At 37.3% G+C, this 23,675-nt stretch overlaps 1 protein-coding gene across 4 annotated transcripts in view; it reads left to right on the top strand.

Moving 5' to 3' along the window:
* The window catches only part of VRK2 (VRK serine/threonine kinase 2), a 114,339-nt gene that overhangs the window by 60,332 nt on the left and 30,332 nt on the right, over positions 1–23,675 (top strand). For all 4 annotated transcript variants that reach the window (XM_021701302.2, XM_021701299.2, XM_021701300.2 and 1 more), the window contains exon 8: positions 21,188–21,320. In XM_021701302.2, the coding sequence (XP_021556977.1) occupies positions 21,188–21,320 (133 nt within the window). The remainder of the gene's footprint in view (positions 1–21,187; positions 21,321–23,675) is intronic.

The following is a 23,675-nucleotide window of genomic DNA, read 5'->3' as shown; positions in this document are numbered from 1 at the left end:
AGAATTGAATTTCATCAAAGATTTGTTTAGGATGTATGGAAATAATCATATGTTTTTCTCAGATCAGTTAATATGGTATGATATATTGCTGTGCTTTTAATATTGAACTACTCTTACTTTCCAGGAGTAAATCCCACTTTGTTATATTATTTACTTAATATGTGTTGAAGTATATTCACTAATTCTTTACATAGTATTTCATATAGGTATTTATAAGTGAGGTTGGTCTGTCATTTTCTTTTTTGTTTTTTTGGTTTTTTTTAAAGATTTTATTTATTTGAGAGAGAGAGAATGAGAGAGAGCAAGCACATGAGAGAGGGAAGGGTCAGAGGGAGAAGCAGACTCCCTGCCGAGCAGGGAGCCCGATGCGGGACTCGATCCAGGGACTCCAGGATCATGACCTGAGCCGAAGGCAGTTGCTTAACCAACTGAGCTACCCAGGCACCCGGTCTGTCATTTTCTATTTCTGTACTATTTTTATCAGATTTAGGTATCAACATTCTATTTCATAAAAAGAATTTGGAAGTTTTAATTCATTTCCTATGTTCCATAACTTTTTTTTTTTTAATTTTATTTATTTGAGAGAGAGAGCATGAGTGAGGTGAAGGGCAGAGGGAGAAGCAGAGTCCCCGCTGAGCAGGGAGCCCGATGTAGGACTCCATCCTGGGACTGCGGGATCATGACCTGAGCTGAAGGTAGATGCTTAACCGACTGAACCACCCAGGTGCCCAGAACTATTTCTATTAAATTGATACCATTTGATTTTTGAATATGAAACCATCTGGTTCTGCTTTTTTTCCGTGAGGCAGTTTCTTGTAACTCTACTTTTTCCCATGGAGATGGGAAGATTTTTATCTCTACTTAGGTCAGTTATAATAGTTAACCATTTTGTGTAGTTTTTCAAATTTATTTGTATGGTATTATGCATTGTAGCCTCTTATGACTTTTAAATTTTCTTCTACTTCAATGGTCGTTTCCTTCTAGTTATTTTTTATTTTTGCTTCCTCTTTTTCTGCCTTAGTAAATGTGTTTATTTTTCCACTCAACTTGGTTTCTGATTTATTAATGAGATATATCGTCCCTTATCTACCTCATTAATTTGTGATTTTTGCCTTTACTATGTTATTTCTTGTGCTCTTTTAATTCTGCCCTTTTCTTTCTCTTGGTCTTCAGTTTCTGATCTGTTTCATTTATTTTCCTTAATTTTTTTTTTTTTTTTCTCTAAGTGTTTAAGACTGATTTTTCCTCTGGTCACAGCTTTATATCATATTCATAGATTTTAATATGTTTTAATATCTTTTTAATATCTTTTTTTAGAAGGTTTTTATTCTTCACCAAAAAGTTGTTCAATAGAAGATTTTTAAATTTTCAAGAAGAAGGACCTTTTTAAAAAATTTTGTTATTAAATTCTAGACTTGTGACAAGATGGTCAGGATATTGTTTATGATAATTTTACTCTTCAGAATGCACTAAAGCTTTTATTGGTGACTGAGAAGATCAGTTTTTGTCTGTATTCCATGCCTATTTGAGAAAAAGATAATCTGTATTTTCATAGTGTAAAGTTTATTATCTGTCCAAAAGATCTACCTTATTGACTGTATTATTTATGTCATCTATATCTTTACTTACTTTTTGTCCACTTGATTTGTATCAAGAGTGATATTTAAAGATCTTCTGCTAGGGGCGCCTGGGTGGCTCAGTCAGTCAAGCATGGGACTCGATCTCAGCTCAGATCTTGATCTCGGGATTGTGAGTTTAAGCCCTGCATTAGGCTCCATACTGGGTGTGCCTACTTAAAAAAAAACAAAAACAAAAACATTCTGTTATTAGTGTGTTCCTGTGTGGCCTCAAGGGCCAGAATCAAGTTCTCCTGTAGTTTTTGTTTCATAAAGATCATTGCTGTGCTACTTGGTAAATATTCATTATTTATATTTGCTCCACTACATTTGTGTTTTCTTTGATCTTATATTCTTTAAGGTTTCTTTTTGGGGGGAGGGGACTATCTATGAAAGTTTATATTTTTGTTGTAGTGATTGCCCTAATCTATGCTTTCTAAAGATGCTTTTAGCTCTTTTTGTCTGTATTTAATCTTTTCCTGCTACCTGATAGTCTTTTATGGTAGTTGTTTACTTCTACCTACTACTGATTCACTATTGCTTATTCTACTTTCCTCTTTCCCTTAATGTTGTCGCCTTAGTTTTTAGTCATACCACTTTACCTTGTCAGGACGTAGATCATTCGTATATTCTTCATTTAGCACCAGCCTTGTTTTGGTCTTAGATATAATTAAATATATTAAATATTCACCTTTCTGTCCTTTTGCCAAAGTTACCCACTCATCTTTAGATTGGATGAAACTAATCTAGTAGATTGCTCAAGAAGTGCCTATGGGTACAACATTCCCTTGCATGTGTAAAACTTTTTCAATAGCCTTGATCCTTGAGGGATAGCTTGGATGGATGTAAAATATTTAGTTCACACTTTTTGTCCTTGAATCTCTTGAAAATTCTGATCTGTTGTTGCCTTGCTTTGCGTGTTGCTTTTTAGAATTCTGCTGCTAGTTTAATTCTCTTACCACTGTATGTTATTTTCCTTTTTGCCTTGCTGCCTTTTTTTTTTCTTTATTAATGATGTCTGATGGTTTTATTGGGATATGTTTAGAGTAGATCATCCTGTATTGGTTTTCCCGAATATCTGGTGGGCTCTTTTGATATGTAGACTGAGCCTTTTATTTCCAGAAAGTTTTCTTGGATTATAGTTTTAAGTATTAATTCAGCCTCATGTGTTTTTTGAATTAAAATTATGGAGAAAGGAACTTGAGCAATAAGCTGTTTAATGAAGAGAAAAAACAAGTGGAAAAAGAGATTCAAACAGTAGAGAGGGAAGAATTGTTGAACGATTCGGCAAGAGATAAAGGCAAGAAAGGTTGACATTTTACAGCCTTTGTCAAAGCAGTAGAATTGTAAGGACTGAGATAAAAATAGGAAATAGACTCAAAGAGGTATTGGGTAGGAACAACAGCCATCTTAGTTAAGGTGGAATGAAAGGGTCCTGACAGGGATGATAGTCAAGATAAAGTTCTGGATAGCCCATTGGAGGCACACTTGATGCTCTGGGCCAATTTCATTTTATTGTGTTTTTTTTTTTTTATTTTAATTCTCCAAATACTAATCAGACTGGGATCAGTGTTTTTACCTATAATCAGACAAGTAACCTCATTGAGAGGTGAAACAGACTGTAGATTATTTTAGTCTTCTTTTTCCCTATTATAATAGGCCATTTCTTGATAACTCATCTGGTACTCTCCAAATTTGGAATTTTGAAGACTCTCAAAGTGTACACCATTTACCTTCTTTCTTTCATTATCTTTATCATTTTTTGTTGAAAGAAAAAAATCTTTGGAAAAGTGTCATTTAAAAAAATCGTGATTTCTTATGTACTTCTTTACAATATCTCCATTTTAATAAGATTTCTTTAAAAAAATAATCTGTTTTAGACAGAAGACTAAAGAAAATGCTTCAGTGGTAATATTGTATTCAGTAGAAGAGGAGGAAAGAAATCAAGTATATTGGTTTGGTTAAAAAAATCCTTTAAATTAAAAATTAAAATTAAGAAACATCCACTTATAGAGGAGGTACATCTTCAGAAAAGACAATGTAAATCAATCTCAACCATATTTTGGACATTTATTGTGTACTAAGGATTATGCTATATTCTTTAAATAAAATAATGTTTCTAAATTTATGCTTCCCTGATAAGTAGGTAACATCCTCTTAGACTAAAGTTTTCTAACTTCTGTTTAGAAACCTCACTGACTTTGAAATATGATATGGTATTGCACAATTGATTACTGGAAAGTTAGGCTTATGGGTCCTGTTATGGTATTTGGAAAACGAATGTGCCTTTCTGATTTCATTACTTACAATGGCATTACCAGAAGTCCTATCGAGTGGTGGTTTTGCCACGAGTGCCACACACTTGGCTGTATCTCCCAGTGTCACTAGTGAAGAAAGGTGAGGCAGTTTAACTAAAATCAGGGTTTGTGCACATCTTTTTATCTTTCTGTTTCAGAGGTGCAGATGTTCTCCTCACCTGTAAAAGGCTACTTTGTTGATCAAAAGCACATCATTTTTTAAAGTTTTTATTTAAATTCCAGTTAGTTAACATACAGTGTAATATTCATTTCAGGTGGACAATATGGTGATTCAATATTTCCATACATCACCTGGTGCTCATCACAATAAGTGTACTTTTTTTTTTTTTGAGGGGGGGGGAGGGGAAGAGGGAGAGGAAGAGAGAGAATCTTAAACTGGCTCGTTGGGCACGACCCTGAGATCATGACCTGAGCCGAAATCAAGTCGGACGCTTAACCGACTGAGCCACGCAGGCGCCCTAACGAGTGCACTCCTTAATCCCCATCCCCTATTTCACCCATTCCCCCACCCATCTCCCATCTGGTAACCATCAGTTTGTTCTCTAGAGTTAAGAGTCTGTTTTTTGGTTTGCCTCTCTCTCTTTTTTTTTTCTCTTTGCTCATTTGTTTTGTTTCTTAAATTCCACATATGAGTGAAATCACATGGTATTTGTATTTCTCTGACTAATTTTGCTTAGCATATACTCTAGCTCCATCCATGTCATTGCAAATGGCAAGATTTCATTCTTTTTGATGGCTGAGTAATATTCCATTGTATATCTATACCACATCTTTTTTTTTTTTTTTAAAGATTTTATTTATTTATATGACAGAGAGACACAGCGAGAGAGGGAACACAAGCAGGGGGAGCGGGAGAGGGAGAAGCAGGCTTCCCCGCCTAGCAGGGAGCCCGATGCAGGGCTCGATCCCAGGACCCTGGGATCATGACCTGAGCCGAAGGCAGACACTTAACGACTGAGCCACCCAGGCACCCCTCTATACCACATCTTATAGCTGCTATAAACATTGGGGTGCGTGTATACCTTTGAGTTAGTGTTTTTATATCCTTTGGATAAATACCTGGTAATGCAATTGCTGGATCATAGGGTAGCTCTATTTTTCTCTTTTTGAGGAACCTCCACACTGTTTTCCAGAGTGGCTGCACCAGCTTGCATTCCCACCAGCAGTGCAAGAGGGTTCCCCTTTCTCCACATCCTCACCAACACTTGTTGTTTCTTGTGTTTAGATTTTAGCCATTGTGACAGGTGTGAGTTGATATCTCATTGTAGTTTTTTTTTTTTAAAGATTTTATTTATTTATTTGACAGAGAGAGACACAGCGAGAGAGGGAACACAAGCAGGGGGAGTGGGAGAGAGAGAAGCAGGCTTCCCGTGGAGCAGGGAGCGCAATGCGGGGCTCGATCCCAGGACCCTGGGATCAGGACCTGAGCCGAAGGCAGAGCTTAACGACTGAGCCACCCAGGTGCCCCTCATTGTAGTTTTGATTTTCATTTCCCTGATGACCAGTGATATTGAGCATCTTTTCATGGAAGCACATTATTTTTTCACACACCAGCTTATATTCCTGCTTTTACATGAAGATTTTCTGGATGATTCTGGTTTATACTGATTTCCTTTTCCAATTTCCTTTAGCTTCTAATATGTATTCTAAATGCAAAAGCCCTCAGTCTCAGTTATCTTATGTTCTGAACTAGAATGGACTCCTTGAGACTTTTTTTCCCCCCCCTTGAGATTTTTGTAGATAGGTTTTACTTCTCTTCCTTCTTTTGTATTCCTCACAGTACCTGGGTTAGTGTTGCTTTTGTAATTACCCTTTAAGAAGTACTTTATTGACTCAGGAGGTTAAGGCCAGTCTGGATCTCACTTAGTGCCATCTCACTTAGCGCCCAGATTGACCTGATTGCTCAGGTCCCTCACCCCACAATGCTCCATGTGTTTCTGCCCCAAAGCGGCCTGCTAAGTCAGAGAGAAAGGCCCTCACAGAGAGAAAACAGTTCTGTGTATCAGCAAATGGAGGGATAAGGATGGCTTAGGAAACCTATCATTTTTTAAAACACTTACTTGACTACAGAGAGTTGTATTGGAGTGAAAGTCAGGAGCTGAGGTTCCTGACTCAGCCCTAACCCTGAGCAGGATTGCAACCTTCCGCAAATGTTTTAACCTGTGAGGACTTTAGTTCTCCAGTCAATAAAATGTGAGACTTTGAGTTATTTCAAAAGTTCCCTTGTAGCTCTAAAATTCTGTGATTCTCTAAAAATGTGTTTCCAAATGCTTAATACTCATTGCATAAGGTAATGTTTCTTATAATGTTTCCAAAGTGTCCAGCTATTGTTGCATAGCGAAGGAAGTTAAAAAGTTTAAATTTAGAAAAAATTTAATGATCGGGGAGCAGGAATTGAAGTACCTGACCTGTATCTGGTGGCAAAATGCTCACTTTCATCCATAGGGTAGGGTCATAAGCCTCATTAAAGCTGCTTGTTCACTGTTTGCTAGAGGGAATTCTAACATAATCCATTTATCAGTTACAGTTACTTGTAAGATGGAGTGCGAATGTGTTTATAAGAATTTTGCATGGTATATGCACATAATATGGTACCATTTTTTAGAAGTAGCATTTCATTTGTTGAACATATATAAAATTAAGTCCTGGTGATACACCTCTGTATTTCATTATCTTTGGAGTAGCATTGTATGTCTTAGCTTGATGATACCATAATATTACTGGATGGTACAGCTGGTAAAGCTTCTTTAAAGTATTTTGGTGTCACATGGATAGGATTATACTGTAGATTAACATGGTAGTGTTTATGCAATAACATGTACGTCTTTCTTCCTTGTGAGGTTCTGATGTACACTTTTAGTTGAGCAAAGGGACTTTGAAATTTATTCCTATGATTTTAGTTATTTGAACTTTTAAAATTTTATGAGCTTTATATTAATAGAATTGTTTGTAAAATACTTCCACTAAATTTTTTGTCTCAATATAATTTGTCATATGAATATGTTTTTAAGATTTAATACCTTCTATGTATCTCTACTCATAGATCAGTTTTATAAACTTACTATTTGGGGATACTTTCAGTATGATTTGTCAAATAAAAATAAAGTAAGCTCCAAATTTTATTCCCCTCTAACATTCTATAATGTGTTAATACTGCTATGTTTTACTGCACTCCAATTTATTAAATTACTTTAAAATTGTTTAAGTAATCAAATGTATTTTAGCTCTGTTATCTGATAGTGAATGGTGCTCCTATTATCAAAATTTATTCTTAACATGTGTATATTAAGATGTCTGATTTTAAATCAGATTAGATCCATATAAAAAGAAATTCTTATTCAAAATACTATGCAAATGACAGTAATATGAATATAGGCTATTTGAGTCTTTTTTTTTTTTTTTTTAAACAAATTCTTTTTTTTTTTAATTTTATTTATTTATTTGAGAGAGAGAATGAGATAGAGAGAGCATGAGAGGGGGGGAGGGTCAGAGGGAGAAGCAGACTCCCTGCCGAGCAGGGAGCCCGATGCGGGACTCGATCCCGGGACTCCAGGATCATGACCTGAGCCGAAGGCAGTCGCTTAACCGACTGAGCCACCCAGGCGCCCTAGGCTATTTGAGTCTTATTGGAAGGTGGTGAGGAGTGGAAAATATTGAAGAAAACAGCATAATAATTATGATTTAGAAGCCATGGTCTCCATATTTAAAATTAATATTTTGTGAAGCTTACTTCCCAGTGCTGGGACTCTGAGAGTGAGAATCTGTTAAGTAGATAATTGTGCCTCTAGGAGGATACAGTTTTTTTTCAACCTTGTATTTTGAAAAATTTGAAACATACTGAATAATAGAGAACTCCCGATACCCATTACTTTGATTTCAAAATTAACATTTTGAAACTTTACCTATTTTTTGCCTGAAAGGTTTTAAAACAATTATAGATATCATGACAGTTTATCTCTAAATACTTAGTGTATGCATTTCCACAAAACAAGGGCAGTTCACCATATTATCACCATGCTGTTACTTAACAAAATCAACATCACTCCTCAATGTCAGGTACAGTTTTATATCTACTTTCTTTCTCCATTATCCTAACATTCATTAGAAAATGGGAATACAGACAATTTTTATTCTAATTGTATTTAAGCTCTTTTTTTTAAGATTTTTGTTTATATATTTATTTTAAAGATTTTATTTTTTTTAAAGAGAGCACTCACGAGCACGGGGGGTAGGGGGGCGAGGGGCAACAGGAGAGGGAGAAGCAGACTCCCTGGCTGAGCAAGGAGCCCCATGACGTGGGTCTCGATCCCAGGACCCTGAGATCATGACCTGAGCCGAAGGCAGATGCTTAACCGACTGAGCCACCCAGTGGCTCATGTGCTTAAGCTAAGTCCATGTTCTTAAGCTCTTTTTTCCTTTTCTAAAAATTATTTATTGCGGGAAACTTCTCTGTTATAACTTCCCTTTCTTTAATTGAGTCACCTAGATCATATGATCTCTTTGACCCCTTTTAGCTCTCATAGCCCCTGACTTCCTGCATAGAACTGGCTGTAAGCTACAAATCTGACTTAGGAAACTACTGGTGCAGAACCAGGTGAGCATGATTTCCCTGAGTTGAATGTCCCTTAGGAGAGCCAGTCTCTAGTCTTGAATACAGGAAAACAGGGATTGTGTTGTATTCGCTGATGTGTGCCCAGCAGCTGGCACAGAGCGTGGCATATAATAAGCACTCAATAAATAAATGGCAAGTGAACAGTGAGTAATTGACTAGGTTAATGCATAAATGAATTGATTAGTCAGTCAGTCAGTGTTCAGTAGGAACAGATAAAGCCAACCAAGTAGAGCTGGATGTAGTAGAGCCACATATAGCGACTAAGGCATTTGTACATTTCTTAAATTCCTATTGTGAGACATCTATCCAGTGTCAAGAGATCATTGAGACTTTATACAGCCATTAGCAGTGTTTTGTTTTTGTTTTTGTTTTTTAATGGGTAGAGCTCTGCCAGCATATTCCTGGAGAGAAACTGAGAAATAGGGGCTGCTATGGGTTAAATTGTGTCCCCTCAAAGGATGTTGACGTCCCAACCCCCAGAATCTGTGAATGTGACCTTATTTGGAAATAGGGTTTTTTTGAGTTAAGATGAAGTCAATTGGGAAGGCCCTAATCCAGTACAGTTGAGATTATGAATGGGAAAACTTGGACATAGAGACAGACCAGACATGAATAGAGGAAAGACAAGAGACAGGAAGAACGCCTTCTATAAACTTGGAGCACCTGAGATCACCCGAAGCTAGGAGAGAGGCATGGAACAGATCATCCCTCCCAGCCCTCCGCAGGGACCAATCCTGCGAACACCCTGAGGGCAGACAGGTAGCCCCGAGGACTGGGAGATGATGCATTTCTGTGATTGTTTAAACTGCCTAATCTGTGGTACCTTGTTAGAGCGGCAACCCTGCAAAACCAATACAGGGACCTAGATGAATCTTTGCGCGAAAGTTGAGATAATACATTTTCCAAACAATTTCAATAAAAACCTCAGGAGTGTTCTGTTTCTTATAAGTTGCTAACACTTGAGCACAAATACCAGTGTATTTTGGCCGTATGTAAGCACCAGAATGGGGGGGGGGAAATGGTAAGGGGGGAAAGTGAGAATAGAGGGGAGAGAGAAGTACCCTCTTTTATTTTGCCTAGGGCCACTCTGGGCTGGTCCAGATCAGCTAGGTTTTTAACAGGATTTGTTCTTACACATGGGATCTCCAGGCAGTTAATTCTTGCCCAGGTGCAGTGGAATTTTCATGATAATAGGCTGCTTGTTTATTCTGGAGCTAAATGTCCTTGTTCAGAATCAGAAGATATTAAAAAAAAGAAAAGAAAAGGGTGGTGTGGAGCACCTGGGTGGCTCATTCGGTTAAGCATCTGCCTTCAGCTCAGGTCATGTCCTGGGATCCAGCCGCAAGTCAGGCTCTCTGCTCAGCAGGGAGTCTGCTTCTCCCTCTCCCTGTCCTTCTCTCTGTCTCTCAAATAAAATCTTTTAAAAAAACAAAAAGTAAAAAAAGGGTGGTTTACCTTCTCCTAATCCCAGGCAAAAAGTTTAATAGAAGAAGATGGCAACTATTTGTATAACTTTCAATATAGATTCAGTGTAAAAATAGTTAAGGGTGTGAGCTCCAGAATCAGACTCCCTCCCTGGCTTTGAGTTCTGGCTCTGCCTCTTATTAGCTATTTCCTTTGCCGTATTTTTTTCACCTGCTTCTGTTTCCACATTTGAAAATATGGATAATGGTACCTCCCTCGCAGAGGGAGAAGAATCAAGTGATTTAAACATGTAAAAGGCTTAAATAAGAGGCACATAGTAAGCACTCAGTAAGTAATAGCTAGAAGATAATTTCATTATTTTTATACTTATAACAAAAGAGTACCATATCTTATTTTGCTTTCCAAGAATTCTTTAGATTTATGAAAAAAGACATAATGATGTTCTGGTTAGATATTAAGAAGATAGTAATGAATTGGATTTGATAAGTATAATTCTCCCCAGATGTGTAGTTTATTGATAGATGTCCACCCAGTTGTAGGAACCAGAACATCCAGGGTCCATTTTCTACATAAGGGAAAAGATTTCACATTTTAGGAGTGTAGGTGCACTGTAAATGTAGGATGGCCCATTTAGCAAATTACCTATCCCCAGGAATATGGTTCCCAAGAGAGTTAATGCTGTTGAAAAATTAGTGTTTTTCTATAATCAATACATGTTTATTGAGTGCCTCCTGAGTCCCACTGGTCATATTATTTCTATTTCTGAAGGCCAAATGCATACATGACCAAAGAATATTTGAGCATCCTGATTCACACACACACACACACACACACACACACACAAATATACACAAATGTATATTTGTGTTTCTTTGTCTTTTAGTTAGTATGGGAAAATGACATTTTTGGATTCTGAATCAACTCCTTAAGCTGCATGAATTGAATGGGCTAAGATGTACCCCTGTTTAGGGCTGTTAAACAAACTGTGCGTGTGTGAATGGCATTGGTGCTGGCAACCTCAAATGCCAGTGGGATTTGTAGTTAATGTAGTTAATGTGGAACAGGACAGCTAGTTTGAATGTTGGTTAGCTGTGTTTTATGTAGATATAACTTCCATGTGGCAAACGTGTTTATAAGATTATAGCAATGGCAGTCAAATCATATCAGCTAACATTTTGTGAGTGTCTACTATTTACAGATACACCAAGCTCTGAGAATGCTCACTGACATGCTGAAAAGTCTTAAGTTCAGATTTGATTTAGACAAAAAGGAAGACCATAAATTGGATGCAATTCAGATTATCCTCTCCCATTGCCTGTTTGTTTTGTTAAAGGACAGACACAAATTATGTGCTTTGATATCACATTGGAAATTAGAAAGAAAGGGTATTGTAGGTTCTTTCATATAATTCTTGAGAACTTGTGTCAGAAGGACAAATTGGAAAGCGACTGTAATTGGAATGGTTTTCTTTTGTGGGCAAAAGGCGTTTCTGGGACAGAAGCAATTTCTAGCATATGATCTACTGAGGGAAGTTCCCCCCAAAGTCTGGAAAGCATATTAAGTCACAGCCCTATTTGATCAAATAGGCTTTCACATATTGCTAAAAGAACCAGGTTGGAATAGAAAAACAGGTCATGGGTTCAAAATGTGAGGATCATTTAGAATACTGCTAAATACCTGGGTATTTTGCGATGATGCTTGAATCTGCAGCACCATTTAAAGGAGCCATAGACCTGAGCCCAACAGAGCCTTAGATGCCTGAAGAGATCATGAGAAGAGGCCCCGCTCATCTGCCATCTCTTCATAAGTTAACCCCACAGATGTGTCTTTAAGTCTCTCACTCTCAATGAATATTATGTATAAAGAAAACAGGATAAAATTTCAGATTTGAAATAGAGTAGGTAGTTTTGAGATCCAAGAGGGGAAAAAACCTCCAACACATAAAACAGATTTTTTGTGTGTGTGTGTGTTTGTTTTTTTAAGAATAACCGCATGTTGCATCCATCAGAAAACAGAAACTGCAGACTTTTTATGGCTCAGATCAGGTCAGACTGTAGTTTTGAAAAATACATCTTCATGCTTATTCTAATAAGCATCATGTTTGAAAAGTAAGCTGGCACCTTTTAAAAGTTGCATTATTTTGTCTAGACTGTATATAGCGGTAATGCGGCATTACTGGCCAAAACAAGGGAGGGACGTTGAAAAACAAAAGAAGTGCTATACAATAAAAGAGTAAAAAGCACAGATTTATATCAACATGTAGTAGCATCTGTGAGGTTACATGTTAAGTTTTTAACAGACACGAGGGATGTTTGTGAACACAAACATGCTGCTTACACATTGCATACTTTATTCCTCTTTTGGCATATAGTGATTTTCATTAGTCAGGAGGCATTTAGTTTCTTGCGAAGATTTTTACATTATAGTATCTTGTAGATAGAATAGGGAAATATTATACCTTATTCAAATAAGATAAATGCTGGCTTTTTTAAAAGAGCCTTCAAAGTTGCTGCGTAAGTCTGTATGTTCTTGCTAGAGTTTTCAAAGTGTTTTCTAAATTTCCATTTAAAAAGTCATGAATAGTGGCTGTCTCCTTCCAGAGTATAATTTCCATCAGTCTCTGATAATGAGAGCTTAACAGACACATTTCTCGATACAACAAGGTGTGTTAATTAAAAGGATTTAATTGTATAAAATACTGTAAATTATGATAAGATATGAGAGTGTATGACAAAAGGCTAAGTTCTTAAAAAGTGAATCCCATTTTGGGGGCTGAATATACTTCTCTAATGTATAATCAGTCTGCAAAGTGGAGGTAAAGTAATAATGTGATTTAATGGGTGGTCACATCCCACTGGGCAGTGACATTTGTTCACGTCGTGTCTTGCTTCTTTCTCTCAGCTCCATAACCTCTTGCACCCTTTTCCAGCTGACATTTTTCCTGTCCATCGCATCAAGTGTTGAGAAATGCTTCCGTTTGAGCCAATTTGGCTGCTTGGTGCTTAGGATTCCTGGTTGCTTGGGGAGCAGGAAGGCAGCAGATTTGACTCTTGCTGGGAAACAGGTCCTTTACTTTTTCCATCAACTGTGAGCAAGCCACTCAATCTTGCATAAACGGAAAGAACCAGGAACTGGTTGGGTTAGGGTGTTAGCCACCAGTCAACCAGTTTGCTTTTGGTACAAAAATGAATAAATCATTTTCTTTCCCAACCACCTCTTCCACCTGTTTCCTTTATTCACTGACTCCTCACATAGTGGCCAGCCACACCATTTTTAGAGTTGTCATTGGTCCTCTTATCCAAGAACCATGGTTCTTCTTTGTCTCCCTTCTTTTGTTCACCAGCGCACTAGTCCGCCCTCCCATTGGCCTTTGCCTGGACTATTGTTACATTCTCCTAAATGGATTCTCTGCTTCTGTTTCCTCGTTATGGTGCTGCTGGTACTGATAATACTCTTTGCCAAAAACCTTTGGTGACTTGCATTTACATGCAAAAATTGTGTTCCAGCTTCTTAACATGGTTTTAGAAGCTTTCTGCTGACCAGTTTTTCTGGCTTGTGTTGTATTTCCAATAACCTCTGCACTACCAACCTACACCGACCTGTGCTCTGGTTTTCCTTCTTGGGTTACTTCTTTTCCCTATCCTCATTTGTGGAAATCTTAGGTATTTGTCAAGGCCCAACTCAAATGTTTCTTTCTCTGAGCCCCTCAATTAGAAATAAACTCCCCTTGCTCTAAAATATTACCAAATTTAAATCTGCTGTATTTCTCTCAAAGTAAAAGTTACCTTAGGACCTGTAGATGTGCTTATATCATCTCTCCTTTCTCTAAGTGAGACAGGGAAAAAACTCAGCCTCTGATCAGACTGATTTAGGTTCACTTTCAACTTTGCCCCTTGCTATAAGTTTGTTTTGCACAGGGTACCTAACTCGACTCATCCTGTTTTCTCATCCTCAAGATATCTTAAAATAACCTCCTTTTAGGGTCATGAGGGTTAAATGATTTGACTTCTGTAAAGCACTTAATGCTTTCACGTGGTGAGCATTCAATAAATATGCATTCTTTTTTCTTTTTCTTTGTTTTTTGTTAAATATACGATTCTCAGTAGTTTATCATGCTTGGCACTCAGGCAGCTATTGAAAAGAATTTAGTTCAATTTTTCCAATTATTACCATCAAGTCAAATCAATAAAAATTTATTTAAGCCTGTGTAGAAGCCCTTAAGAGTAGGTACTGTGACAGATAGGAAAATGTGTACAAAATTATCCTGGCCACTTGGCCCCTCAAAGCTAACAGCCTATAAATGTGGAGCCAGGGCTTAAATCAAAGAAAAGCTAGGGGTGCCTGGGTGGCTCAGTTGGTTAAGCATTCAACTCTTGATTTCGGCTCAGGTCTTGATCTCAAGGTTGTGAGATCAAGCCCAGCATCGGACTCTGTGCTGGGCACGGAGCTGCTTAAGTTTCTCTCTCTGTCTCTCTCCCTTTGTCCCCCCCCCCCAAAAAAAAGAAAAGAAAAGCTAAATAATGCTATTACATTTTTAAATAGTAAATCCATGGACAAAAATGAAAACCCAATAAGTTGCTTTGTGGTTAAAGGAATGTACATTCCAGAATAGGATTCAGGGGAGAGTGGTGAACCCAGGAATTGTGAAGTGTGAATCCAGGGCTGTGGTAGGAGGTAGAGAAGAGCACTTTGGGCATCCTTAGAGGGATGCTGGGTTGAAGATGAAGGCCCTTCCCATGCAATTCACTGCAAAGAGGACTTATCACAGGGTGTTCTGTAATCATTAGTTCTACCCATCCATTTGGAAAAATAAAGCAGTGTAAGAGCCTTCCCACATTAGGAAGCAAAGGCAATGGGAAGTAAAGGTTTAACTAAGTGCAGAACTTGAGAATATGGCATATATGGGTGCAGATGTGGTTACTAAAAGGGGAAGAATGTTTGAGAGAGTCCTTTTCAGTGTAGCAAAGTTGCGTTCTTCATGGGCATCAAAGTCTAATTTGTTTTCATCTTTATTTGTTTAGTGCTTCTAACGAAGGCTATGATTTACTGACCACCTGTGCCAAATCCAGTTCTTGGAGGGCCAATGCTGAGATAGAATTAGGAGTGCAAGGCCTTAATGGGGGAAGCAAGTATATTATCTGTGAAGAGAAAAAGAGAAAAAGCAAGATTGGATAAGGAAAGCTTTGAGAGTGGGATGTTGGTATGACCCGTGACTGGCAAGGGGACAGGCAGGATTGGGCCGGGAGAGCTCAGACTGTGATACAGCTCTGACAGGGAGCATCAGAGCAGAGAGTACCCATTGGAAGAGCCCCGTGGGGAGCAATGGCCACGCAATACCCCCACCGTGATCATTGTTTGACAGGTGCAGCCTAGGAAGAGCATGGCCTTGGCTCACATGCCATAGTAGTTCCTGATGGCCCTTGTCGCTCGAGGTCGTCCCCTTACTGCCGTCCTCATAGGTGAAAGCTTGGTTCTTTCTGGATGGGATTGGACCCTCAGTGGCTGCCACACTACCCTTTCAGTGGTAAAATAATAAAGTCAAATGTCCATGTAAACCTTAGTTCAGATTAGGTGGGTTGTTTTGGAGTGGGGAAGTTGGGAGCCTGAGCAACTCACTAAAACAAGAAAACTCTTTGTAGAAACTGGACTTAGCATTGGGTGACTTGCATTATTTGGGTGTAGCACATTATTTTTTATCTGTTAAATGTGGGTAATAACACATCTTCCCTACCCACCTCACGAAGTTATAATAAAATATAATATCTAAGAAAGGTGAGAAGAAAAGGAGTTCCATGTGGAAATGTGAGAGGTAGTGCAGTGGAATAGAAAGATCTAGGGGAGGCAGGCAGGGCTCTTCTTTTACTCATGGAGAAAGAAAATGATTACTAAATTCAGAAAAGTCACATGAAAAGAAAATCATTTAAAATGCGTTAGGGAGGGGCACCTGGGTGGCTCAGTCGGTTAAGCATCTGCCTTCAACTCAGGGCATGATCTCAGAATCCTGGGATCGAGCCCCTGGGCTCCCCGCTCAGTGGGGAGTCTGCTTCTCTCTCCCTCTGCCCCTCACCCCTGCTCATGCCCGCCCCCCTCTCTCTCAAATAAATAAAATCCTTAAAAAAATTAAAATGCATTAGGAAGCTAGATATTTACATTTTTCTATGCCTAGTATGATTACAATGCAAATGATCACTTCCTACTTGACCTTGGTACTTTGGACTGTCCCACTACAGGCTTGTCTAAAACTAGGGATATTATATATATTTATACTTAAAATGAAAAATATTAACTAGTTATTTTTTATTTCACAGAAAAAAGAGAGAGAATATTTAAAAAGTTAACTAGAAAGCAAGTTTTATTTTAGATTAGGGGTTGGCAAACTTTTTCTGCAAAGAGCCAGATAGTAAATATTTTAGGCTTTTATGAGCTCTGTGGGCCACATATGGGTCTCTGCTGCATATTCTTTTTTTTTCTTTCTTTTTTTTTATAATCCTATAAAAATGTAAAAATCATTCTTAGCTCAAGGGCACACAAAAATAGGACCTAGACTGCAAACCTTAGTGTGTATTAAGTTCTGCTTAAACTTATTTTTGATTTCAACAAAATTTCAGAAATGGACAGAACCCCAAATTCTATACTATATTTAAAAAAAGAGAGAATGGACTTTGATGTTATATTGGCATGGGATTGAATCCTGTTTACATCCTTTACTAGTGCTGACTTGGACAAGCTACTTGATTACTGGGGTGCTTGGCTTCCTCATATGTAAAATGAGACCAATGCTACCTGGCTGGGAGGTTGCCTGGATTTAATGACATAATTTGTGAAAGGTACTTTGCCCAGTGATTATCACATTAAGTAGAACCTCAACAAATTTTCTTCCTTTCCTTCCTTTCTTATCTTGTTTGACAATATTTCCCAGTCTTTTTTTTTCTTTCTTTGAATTGTTCTTCCAGAATTCTAGACTGTGTTTTTCTACTACCATATCTTCATAGAAACTCTCACTTTGACCTAATTTGTATCAAATTAATTTATCGACATTTTGATTACTTGGGACAAATTATTGACTGTGCTTATACCAAAATCTCTACTTACCAAATGCAGTCACTCCTAAATTTCTTCATTAGTGCATCAAGATCTATAATATTGATAGATGCTAGTGGTAAAACTTACGAGGATTTTAGAGAATTTAGCCAATTCTCATAGAATATAAATATTTTAAACCATATGCTGCACTAGTAGATAAAAAACAAACTAAAAAAATGGGGATTATATATTGGGTGGTGGGGATAGATATTTGTTTGTTCTACCACTTTGTTTGACAGCATTCCATGATTATTTGAATCCTGCCCACAACTCTCTATTAAGATCAATGATTATGCACCCAGTATTGGAGCACCAAATATATAAAGCATATATTAACAGATTAAAGTCTCCACCTACAGGGGCGCTTGGGTGGCTCAGTCATTAAGCGTCTGCCTTCGGCTCAGGTCATGATCCCAGGGTCCTGGGATCGAGCCCCGCATCGGGCTCCCTGCTTGGCAGGAAGCCTGCTTCTCCCTCTCCCTCTGCCCCTGCTTGTGTTCCCTTTCTCGCTGTGTCTCTGTCAAATAAATAAGTAAAATCTTTAAAAAATAATAATAATAAAATAAAGTCTCCACCTACAGACGACAATACAATAATATGAGGCTCCAATACCCCATTTTCAACAATGGATAGATCATCCAGATGAAAATCAATGAGGAAACACTGGGCTTAAACTACATGTTAGACCAGGTGGGACTAACAGACATATACAAGTCATTCCGTCCAACTGCAGCAGAATACACATTCTTCTCAAGGACACATGGAACATTCTCTAGAATAGATCACATGTTAGGCCACAGAGCAAGTATAGTACTGAACAAATATAGTACTGGAAGTCCTACCCAGAGCATTTAGGCAAGAAAAATAGTCATCCACATTGGAAAGGAAGAAGTAAAATTGTCTCTGTGGATGACATGATATTATATAGAGAAAACCCTAGACTCCACCAAAAAACTACTAGAAGTAATAAATGAATTCAGTAAAGTTGCAGGATATAAAATCAGTATACAAAGATCAGTTGCATTTCCATACACTAACAATGAGCTATTGGAAAGAGAAATTAAAATAATCCCATTTATAATAGCATCAAAAAGAAAATATTTAGGAATAAATTTAACCAAGAACATGAAAGACCTATGTACTGAAAACCATAAAACACTGATGAAAAAAACTGAAGAAGAAACAGATAAATAGAAAAAAATTCCATGCTGATGAGTTGGAAGAATTAAAATTGTGAAAATGTGCATATTATCCAGAGCAATCAGTGGGCTCAATTTAATCCTTATCAAATTTCCAGTGGCCTTTTTCACAGAAATAGGAAAACAATTCTAAAAATTGTTTGGAACCACAAAAGATCTCTGAATCATCAGAGAAATGCAAATCAAAACCACAATATGGTATCAACTTACACCAGTTAAGCTATTATCAAAAAAGATGAGATAAGTGGTGAGGATGTAGAGAAAAGGGAACCCTGGTACGCTGTTGGGGGGAATGCAAACTGGTGCAGCCACCCTGGAAAACAGTATGGAGGTTCCTCAAGAAATTACAAATAGAACTACCATAAGATCCAACAATCCATTTCTGGGTATACATCTAAAGGAAATAAAATCATTATCTCAAAGAGGTATCTTTACCCACATGTCCACCGCAGCACTATTCAAATGAATTACTGTATTCTTAGTCAAATGGTTAGCATATGTTTTCTTTACTATATTATCAGCTTCTTGTCTTCAGCTTGACTGAACTTTAGACCATTTTCTTCTGGATTATAGGCCCCTATCCTTTTTTTAGAGCGTTTACCTTAGAAAACTTGAAATTGTAAGTTCTTTTTCTGTGCCTTTGAGATGTAAATCTTTTCCCAGCCTCTTGCCAGTTTTGCAACCCAGGAGTGTCTTTTTCAAGGACCTGGGAGCCATCCCTTTAAAATGTAGTCATTAAGAAAGATTGTGCCCTTATCCCCCTGACTCTGAGGGAGGGTTGGAGTCTACACACCAATTAACAACATGGACAACCTAGTCACACTGAGCAACCTTCCCTTAACCTCCTCCAGTTATTTCACTCGCTCACCCCCTGCACTTAAAAACTTGCCCATGTTTTATTTCAGCGGAGTTGAGTTCAAACTTCTTACCCAATTGCAACAGTCTCTCTCCCTTATTCAGTAGCTTTGAATAAAGTCTTCCTTGTCTGTGTAACTTGTCCAGTGCAATTTCCCTTTGACAGTGATTGAGAGTGAAGACTCCAGTTTCAGACTCTGGTTCCATTTTACTACACAAATCACATAATCTCACTAGGCTTCAGTTTGTGCTTGAGTAAAATGGAGATAATGGTACCTACCTACAGGATTTCTGTGAGGGTCACTGAATATAAACCTCTTAGCATGCTGCCTGGTGCATATTAGGCACTCCATAAATTTTAGGTCTGATTTTTTTTTTTAACTAATGACCACATGAAAAACTTCTTGATAGGTCTTTTTAAAAATTTTTTTAAATTTTTTAATTTAAATTCAATTTAGTTAACATATAGAGTATTATTAGTTTTGGGGGTGGAATTTAGTGATTCATCAGTTGCTTATAAGACCCAGTGCTCATTACATTAAGTGCCCTCCTTAACGCCCATCACCCCAGTTACCCGATCCCCTCAGCTACCTCCGCTCCAGCAACCCTCAGTTTGTTCCCTAGAGTTAAGAGTCTCTTATGGTTTGCCTATAGGTCATTTTTTTTTTAAGTAATGAATTACTCTAGCATATTTAAAATGTTTCCTTTTGCTGAATTAACAGTATGTACATTTTCAGGATATCTACTTTGCAAAGTGAAGTCTGTTTAGTTCTTAAACTAAATAAAGTGTATCCTAAATAGTGAAAGCAAGCAACCAGTTACACATCTGATCCTGGAGTCTAGTTATTTAGGGCAGAGGGATCGGTTACTTCTGAGGCCATGTTGAGAAATGGTGTCTGTGGGCGAGAGAGAGAAAACTGAAATATCATGTTTCCAGACACTCTAGCAAGCTATATTCTCCATCAAATGAAGAAAACTCTGTGCTGTTTATATTTTGAAGGTCAAATTATCTCCTTCTTAGGCTATCCTAAAACCAGAAACTTAAAGAGACTAGAATTTAATACTAAATTTTCTTGTAATATTAATATCATAATAAATTTTATATTTTAAAGCGCAAGTTGTAGGCAATACTCTATTGTCTTGAAGCTGTATCATGAAATGTTGCCTCACTCCCCCAATTTTAAGGAAATATATGTGAAACAACACATTTAAAAAATTTAAACTGCTTTCTTTTTGGAAGGAGCATGGTAACGTAGTTGGGAACTACTCTATTCTGGCTACACATGAGGATGAATGTCTAGTCATATCAGTTCCCTATTCAGGGCATGCTGTATCTGTAAAACTACTTCTTCCCCCTTCTTTCTCTCTCCAAAAGTAATCTGAGAAAAATTCACTTGAATTGCCATCTGACTTCTAACAATCTATATTCTGTTTGGAGACCGTGCTTGCAATTCTGACTGACTGACAAAGATAACAGTGATGATATGGATCGGTCTGAAAGGCCAAAAGTATGGCATTGATGTTCCATTCTTAAATACAGGCAACATGGTGGGGTTTTTTTTTTTTTTTTTTTAAGAGTCATTACCTCTTATAGTCTGTTCACTACTTTTATACTTCCTGTTAATGGAGTTTCCTATAACATTAGGTTTATATTTTTAGATTGTTTGCTCTCCTCTCCCCTCCCTGCTTGAAACACGTTTATGTTTAAGGGAGGGGTTACAAGAAAAGGCAGACCTCATAAGCTGTATGAATACAGATTAAAAAAAAAACAAAACCCTATTGTAGTTTATGATGTCTAGATGCCTACCTGGAGGGAAGGGAATTTAGGAGTAAAATAAAAAGGACTAAAATCTAAGTCAACTCAGAAACAAGATATGCCCAGGATGAAGTCAGGATTTAAGCTGGAAAGTTAGTTGTAATGGCCCCCAGTTGTATATATTTTATCCTGAGGTGCCATTTGGTTTAATAAAATGTAGATCTGAGGCTGTTCTTAACCTCTCAGTTTCTTAAGAATTAATTATAAAGGTTATATTTTCAGAGGACAAAAGCATTACTCATTTCTCTGTTCATGTCTTCCAGGTTTATCTTGCAGATTATGGACTTTGCTACAGATATTGTCCCAATGGGAACCACAAACAGTATCAGGAAAATCCTAGAAAAGGCCATAATGGGACAATAGAGTTTACCAGCTTGGATGCCCACAAGGGAGTAGGTCGGTTTCTTTTTTTCTTTTTCTTAATTTTATTTCAGAAGAATGATTAAAGAGTAAAAAGGCCCATGTAATGACCTTTGCATAGTCAGTTTGAAGAGTAAGAACATTGACAAGGTTTTTATCAAAAGTAGTGAATTCCTATATGCCAATGAATATTTCATCTACAAGGGGGAGGAGACAGAGATTGTGACAAGTGAGAAGGGCACAACGGGGTGTTAAGTAAGCAAAACTTGATGTTGATTTGGGGCAGGAAATCACGAGTTTGTATAGGTTAAACTTGGAGGTCAGCAAGTGAATTTGTGCTCTGTCACTAATATTACAGATTTGGTAAAGGTGCACATGGGAAGAATTATTCCTGTTTTTCACCAGGCCCTTATCAGAGTTTTAGAAGATACCATCTCTCAACAATAGGGAAATCTTCTCTGAAACCATAAAGTGTTAACTTGTGGAAATCTCTCCTAGTCGCCTTTCATATATCTTACTTATTTAAACTCACTTTGATGGTATTGGAAACACATTTGCAGGTAAATTACATACATAGTCCTTTTATTGGATATTGATTGTACTGCCTTGCATTCCAAGGCAGACTTAATTCAACAATTCCCTAATTAGTTAAAGTCATAACCTATGTCTTGTATTCATTTACCATTAATTAAACCTTAGCTGTTTATTACACTGCAGTCCAAATCCAATAGCCAACCCAGAAAGCCATGGAAAAGGAAGTAGGAGGTCAATATTGAAAATATATGGTGCAGAGTCCCACTGATGGTTGCTTTGTTCACAATCAATATGGTCAATGCAACTGTACTTTCTTAGTTGCTCTGTCAGCAAGACAAAAAGTCAATTCTAATGTTATGCTAGTAAAAAAAAAATGGTGATTATTGAAAAAGTTTGCCTTTCAAAATTATATTCTTTGTAAACTTTATTTATAAAAGTATTTTCAAATATGCTAAACCATGCAAATAATTTAGAAACAGCTTTGAAAGGACCCCATGTCACTAAAAGGCAATTAGACATTTGCACTTGTTAATGGCTGTTGAACTGTTACCCTAAACTGATACTTTCTGGCGAGTTTTAGTTGGTGCAAACAACTGTATATTATTGCCTTTTCTATTAAAAGGACCATTGACCATGTAATGTAGGGGGTCTTGATCATTTTCCACAGCAATTAAAACCCACACTAGCGTAAGGTAGGCCAGGGAAAAGTGAAACAAGTGTGTCAGTGTACACCTTCCTTCCGGGAAGAATCATAGGTTAAATTTTCTGAAATGGAAATTACCTTTTATATTCCTGATCAGAGTTAAGAGAAACCACTACATTTTTTTTTTCAAGAATAAGGTAGTTAGAAAAGTAGTGCTCGCTAAGAAATATAGTAATATTGTGTAATTTTTCACCATTTACATTGTTAATGAGTCAATGAGCAGTTAAAGATATAAATGGGACATGGCTTTAATTGAGAAACATAAGAGTCAGATGCCTACTGATATATTTTTTTCAACTTGAAGTTCTTTCACTCTGAATGAATTTTGTTCCTCATTTTTGCCAGATTTATTAGTATGGAAGAGTTTGCACAAACCCAGAAGTACTTTTTTCATAGCGGTGTAACTGGAAATTCATCCACAGATTCTTAAGCATTGGTCCAACTATGTTAGTGATATTAACTTATGGTGGGACCACTTATTTCTATAACTGATAGCTCTCATACGGATGCTATCTGATTTTGAATATTAAAAGTGCTAAGAAACAACTGTGATTGCAGAATGGGAAATAGAGTTGTTACATGTTAGTTGGTCAGTGTTTGGACTATGGTAATTCTGAACGTCCTCTACAATCATTCCATTGTTTAGGGCAGTGTTTTCATTGTGCTATCTTCATGAACGATTTAAACAATTTTTTATCCTGTAGTCCATTTAAGTTTTTTCCTCCCTAAATAATAACACATGTTGATGAGTTGGGTAGATTTCACCATGCTAGGTCTCTGGGGAGAAGACTGAACTGAGAATGATGGTAGAAAGATGGTATTACTTCCCTGGGAGGAGTGTTCAGGAAAGTGCCTATATTACATATTTTTGGTATTTGCTAGAAAGTTATATGCTGGAGTGAATAATTCATTTTTATCATAGGTTTCACAGGATTCTTATAAAAAGTAGATTCCCTTACTGCCTTTAAAATAGAATTTACACTAAACTTCTAGGTGTATCTATATCTACATAGACATGTATGTAGATATAGATATCTATGTAGATACACATACATATGCAGTTAGCCCTTGAACAACATGAGGGTTAGGGATGCTGATGCTCCGAGCAGTCAAAAAAACTCCCTGTATAACTTTTGACTCCCCCAAAACTTACC

This window comes from Neomonachus schauinslandi, chromosome 10 (genome assembly GCF_002201575.2).
Source record: "Neomonachus schauinslandi chromosome 10, ASM220157v2, whole genome shotgun sequence".
Classification (NCBI taxonomy): domain Eukaryota; kingdom Metazoa; phylum Chordata; class Mammalia; order Carnivora; family Phocidae; genus Neomonachus; species Neomonachus schauinslandi.
Note: the sequence above shows the minus strand (reverse complement) of the source record. Positions and strands in the feature narration are given on the sequence as shown.